General features: G+C 37.4%; 1 protein-coding gene across 1 annotated transcript; it reads left to right on the top strand.

Annotated features, from left to right (window-relative positions):
* Positions 1 to 2,922: 2,922 nt before the first annotated feature.
* Positions 2,923 to 3,875, top strand: LOC116467912 (olfactory receptor 6N2-like). Its single transcript, XM_032151534.1, is given in 2 exon segments — positions 2,923 to 3,592; positions 3,595 to 3,875. Coding segments are annotated over 2 exon segments (951 nt in total).
* The last annotated feature ends 2,187 nt before the right edge of the window (positions 3,876 to 6,062 follow it).

The following is a 6,062-nucleotide window of genomic DNA, read 5'->3' on the forward strand; positions in this document are numbered from 1 at the left end:
CCTCTGCTCACCATTGAGGTATTGCATTTACCCACCTGCTTTAGCTGCAGCTGGATTTTACCCATGGGCACCTCCTACTGGCCTGAAGCCTAAACTGTTCAACCCAGTGAATAAAATGCTAGGAAAAAAAATTTTTAAAGTGCACACCACTGAGGAATAAAATAAGTTTCATGAGACCTCTGGCATTCCAGCCCCACAGGAGACAGTGAACCTGCTTACACACCCAGCACATAGATACTACAACCAGCATCTGAGAAAGTTATTGTACAAAGATTCTCTATAACCAAGAAATTCATAGAGTCTTTGCCATTGAAAATACACAGCCAAAGCCAAGTACCAACAAACTATAAACATTAAAGTCACATCCTAAAGGGGAAAATATAAATTTAAGTAACTCAGAATCAAAACTAAATTAAAAAAATTAGAAAAAATAGTCTAGCAAAATGTGAAGGAACCCAAAAATAATAATTCTGGCAATATAAAAAAACAGATTTCTATAAAAGTCACAAAAGGTAACACTAACCCTCCTGCAGTGGATTCAAACCAAGATGAAATCTTTGAAATACCAGTTAAGGCATTCAAAAGGTTGATTATTAAGTTACTCAAGGAGATACAAAAGAAAAATGAAAATCAGCATAAAAAAACTTCAAGATATGAATAAATTTTCTAGAGAGACTGATACTTTAAAGGAAAAACAATGAGAACTTCTGGAAATAAAAAACACATTTAAGGAACTGCAAAAAGCAGAGAAAAGTTTTAACAGTAGATTAGACCAAATTGAAAAAAGAATTTCAGAGCTCAAAGGCAAGGTTTCAAAGTAACCCAATCAGACAAAAATGAAGAAAAAAGAAATGGACAAAGTCTCCAAGAAATATGGGATCATGTAAAGTGGCAAAGCCTAATAATTATAGGTGTTTCTGAAGTAGAAGAAAAAGCAAAATGTTTGGAGAACCCATTTCAGGTAATTGTTGAGGAAAACTTCCCTGGTCTTGCTAGAGATTTAGACATTCAAATAAAAGAAGCTCAAAAGCGTTAGGTAACCTATGAAAGAAAACCTATCAGACTAACAGCAGTCTTCTCAGTGGGAAACTTACAAGCCAGAAAAGACTGGGGTCCTATCTTTAGTTTCCTTAAACAGAATTACTTCACTGTCAACCAATAATTTTGTACTCAGTAAAACTAAGTTTCATAAATGAAGGAGAAATAAAATCATTCTCAGACAAACAAAAGATGAATGAATATGTCAACACTAGACTAGCCCTGCAAGAAATGCTAGGGGGAGTTCTAAATCTTGGGGAAAAAAGGTTAATATACATCAGAATAGAAGCTCCTAAAGGGCTCATAAAATAATAACACAATGAAGAAAACAACGTCAGTAGGTAACAACATGATGCCTGGAACAGTACTTCACATCTCAATATTAACATTGACTGTAAATGATCTAATTGCTCCACTTAAAAGTTTCAGATTGGGAGAATGGATTAAAAAATCACAAACCACATACCTGCTTTCTTTTTCTTTTTTTTTTTTTTGAGACGGAGTCTCACTCTGTCGCCCAGGCTGGAGTGCAGTGGCGCAATCTCGGCTCACTGCAACTTCCGCCTCCCGGGTTCACGCCATTCTCCTGCCTCAGCCTCCGGAGTAGATGGGAACTGCAGGTGCCCGCCACCACGCCCGGCTAATTTTTTTGTGTATTTTTAGTAGAGACAGGGTTTCACCGTGTTAGCTAGGATGGTCTCGATCTCCTGACCTCGTGATCTGCCCGCCTCAGCCTCCCAAAGTGCTGGGATTACAGGCATGAGCCACCACGCCCGGCCGAATCTGCATTCTTAACACCAAACATGCTAACCACCCTAACCCATCTTGCTGTCAGCTATATCCACAAGGCAAATTCACACCTTCATCTCCGAGCTTGAGGTCAGAATAGTTAAATTTTAGTTATGTTTTAAAAATCTACATCTGACCAGGTCACTCATCTATCAGACATTCTTCAGTGATGCCCTGCATCTATGGAGCTAAGGTCTTAAAGCATTGAGTGAGCTTTCCCAGTTTGCTTACCATAGAGGGGAACATGTGTTTCCTTCATGTGAGCTGCTTGCTCCTCGATATTTTTATTTTTGTCTGAAATATTTCTTTTTCTCTTTTATGCAGCTGATCCCAGATCTTCTTGGAAAATTCATCTTACGGGCTTCCTCTAAAAGTTTTTTTTCAGTCATCCTGACCTGAGAAATGAGCCACTTCTCAGGCACACTGAAGTGTTCTGTACTTTACAGTACTTTAGAGAAGATGTCTGCTTCTCTACAGGGTTGTAAGCTGTCTGGTGGCAGAGATTGTACCTTGCTGAATTTTGTGTTCTTTCTGCCTGATACATATTTGTTCAATAAATGTTTATAGAGGTGAATTGAACAATAAGAAAAGATTTGCTACTATATTAATCTCATACCCAAAATTCACTCTTTGAGGCTTTACTGAAGGAAAAACTACGACCTGGGAAGAGGAGTTAGAATGTTTGGGAACAGTCATATAGTATAGAGCTGAAATGCTTGAGGATGGTCTAAATGTTGTTTCTGTGAAATAGTATCTATAGGAAATACAAAAGTGTTCTAATTACTTCCTTCTCTCTATTCCTGAGTTTTCTTATTTGCAAAATAGGCAGAACAATGGTGCTTATCTCACTGAAGTATAAAAATTAAGTAAATATTGAATGCAAGACACTAGTAAAAATGTTTGATGAATAGTAAGTGCTAATAAGAGTTAGCTATTAATATTTTTACGGTAATAGTAATAGTAGTGAGAGCAACAGTAGTAATTTCAGTGCTACTTTTAAGTTAAAAAGAGAGAGAGAGAAATGAAGTTTTGGCATGGATTCAGCAGTCATCTCAATCCAATGTTTTCTTCTTTCCTTCTTTGCCTCAGCCTCCCATGGATCAATGCAACCATTCAAGCCTGGCTGAATTTGTGTTCCTTGGCTTTGCCAGTGTGGGCTATGTCAGGGGCTGGCTTTTTGTCTTGCTGCTGTTGGCATACCTGTTCACCATCTGTGGCAACATACTCATCTTCTCAGTCATCCGACTGGATGCAGCTCTGCATACACCTATGTACCACTTTGTCAGTGTTCTTTCCTTCTTGGAGTTGTGGTATACAGCTACCACTATCCCTAAAATGCTGTCTAATATTCTCAGTGAGAAGAAAACCATTTCTTTTGCAGGATGCCTCCTTCAGACCTACTTCTTCCACTCCTTGGGAGCTTCTGAATGCTACCTTCTTACAGCCATGGCCTATGATAGATACCTGGCCATTTGTCGGCCCCTCCACTACCCTGTAATTATGACCACCACACTCTGTGCCAAGATGGCTGCTGCTTGTTGGACTTGTGGCTTCCCGTGTCCCATTTCTGAGGTCATCCTGGTCTCCCAGCTCCCATTTTGTGCTTACAATGAAATCCAACACATTTTCTGTGACTTTCCTCCTTTGCTGAGCTTGGCCTGCAAGGACACGTCCACTAACATTCTGGTGGACTTTGCCATTAATGCTTTCATAATTCTTATCGCTTTACTCTTTATCATGATTTCTTATGCAAGGATCATTGGGGCTGGCAGAAGATAAAAACAGCATCAGGAAGAAAGAAGGCCTTTTCTACCTGTGCCTCACATCTTGCTGTGGTCCTCATCTTCTTTGGGAACATCATCTTCATGTACGTGCGGCTAAAGAAGAGCTATTCCCTGACCCTTGACCGAACACTTGCTATAGTTTACTCCGTACTAACACCAATGGTCAATCCAATTATCTACAGTCTTCGTAACAAGGAACTCATTAAAGCCATCAGGAGGACCATCTTCCAGAAGGGAGATAAAGCTAGTCTTGCTCATCGTTGACTTTCTTCCTATGTCCTTTCTCACCTCAATGTTCAATTCATAAAAGTTCCTTGAATAATCTTCCCATCATCACACATGCTCCGAATTTCATTCCCTTTCACTTCTTCAAAGACTTCATTTCTTTATGATTTTCTCATTTTCTACATCTTTACTTCTTCCATTTTTTACTCGATCACTTATGTCAGCATTTAAGAATATTTTAGTATCTACATTCTTTTTTTTAAAAAAAAGCATGTATATTTCCTAGGCCCACACATTTCCATCCAGCTAGAGATAGATTTCTCTGTTCCTTTTCCCAATCAAACTTCTCAACACACCATATCTCCTCTTCTTTACTTCATATCCACTTCTCAACCCATTCCAATCTTATTTTGGCTCAGACCTTCCAATTAATATTTTGTGAAGGCCATTATTGACCTCCATGCTGCCAAATCCATGAGAAACTTCTTTTCCTTCCTCTCCCCCGAACTCTTGACACACATGACCAGTTTTTATGCCTCGATTCTCCTAACATTTTACTCCTTAACTCTCCCTAACTCTCATGACATCATTACCTCCCAATTTTCTTCTTATCTTTCTAGTGAGTCTTTCCCAGCCTTCGTTGTCCTGCCGTGCTATCTCCCTAGATACTCAGAGTTATTCTTATGGATTTAAATATGATCTCTGTCTATCACAAGGGCTTTTAAATTTTTATCTCCAAACCACAATTTTTCTCTGAGATTGAGATTTATATATTCAACTTCCTACTTATCAACACTGCCTGGATTGGAATTCTCAATAATTTAAAACTTAACATGTCAAAATTGATTTCTTAAAATTTCTAACCATGAAAGCTTGATGCTTTTGTTTCCCTGTGTTTCTTCTAGAAAATTTTAAATATTCTATTTTGCTTCCTTTTCTTACACCCATAATTCCAATCAATTATTAATGTATGCCAATCTTTTCACAAAATATATTCTTAAATCAATTTATTTCTTATTCTCTGTAGTGTTTCTACCCTGGTGTAAATTGCCAACATCTATCAACTGGATTAATATAATAATATTCTACCCATGCTCCTTTCTCCTACTCTCATTCTATTCTAATATATTTTCCACATAAAATATAAAGTAATGTATTTGAAATCTGAATTGTATATATCACTTCATAAAAACATGAGAAATTCTCAATTGCCTTTAAGATAAAATTCAAAGCCTCACCATACTTTATAAGGCTATAAACAAAATTCTTCCCTGCCTTCCTCTTCAACATAGAGTCATACCTCTTCTCCCTCAGCTCCCTCTTCCCTAGCTACATGATTACTCTTTCAGGTCTTCAAATACATTATGGATTTTTCTGGCTTCAGGATCTTCACCCTGTTTTTTCCCCAACATTTCATTTGGTTCACTCCTCCTAACTGTGTGATTTTCTTTCCAAATATCAATTTCCAGTGACGCTAGCTTTGAGAGGACTTCTGAACACTCAGTCTAATTTATGTCACCCATTTTTATCTCTGAAGTATGTTTTGCTTCTTTTCAAAATATGTATGGCAATTTATGTGTTTGTGGACATTTATGTATATATAGATAGATACAGTTGGTCATTCTTTCCTACAAGTATCTATAAACTAGATTTGATCTTAAATTATTTCAGATTTTTTATTTGTTGTATGTCCAGAATCTAGCACAGCACCTAAATAGGATGAGTATTCAATGCTATCGTAATGAATGAAACATGTAATAAATCTTACCCACATCTGGTCAATAACATATTTGGCCTTTAACAATGACATACGGATTCTAATCATTACTGAAGCCCACTCTTCTATAGAATGCATCAGTCTTCCCTAGTTGTACTCACCAGTTTTCTGCACATCCCACCTCAACTTGTCTCACATCTGCCTTTTGAATTTCCTTGGATAATACTGGTAACTAGTGCTTACTTAGCTACTGTGCATCATACTAGGTTAACTTTTCTGGATCTGCATTGTTTTTTTTTTTTTTTTACTCACAAACTTTGGTGGGCATGTAAGCCATCTCTAGATAACATTCATTTTTAACATGATATGGTTATGTGTAAACATAAATTTTCATGTCATTTGGGAAAATGTGTAAGCATAGGATTGCTAGGTCACATGAGAAATGTATGTTTATAATTAACTGTCTAGGTGTTTTCCAAAGACTAGTGCTTTTTGGGTCCCTCTGCTGT

The sequence above is a fragment of the Hylobates moloch genome, unplaced genomic scaffold (genome assembly GCF_009828535.3).
Source record: "Hylobates moloch isolate HMO894 unplaced genomic scaffold, HMol_V3 SCAFFOLD_5, whole genome shotgun sequence".
Taxonomy (NCBI): Eukaryota; Metazoa; Chordata; class Mammalia; order Primates; family Hylobatidae; genus Hylobates; species Hylobates moloch.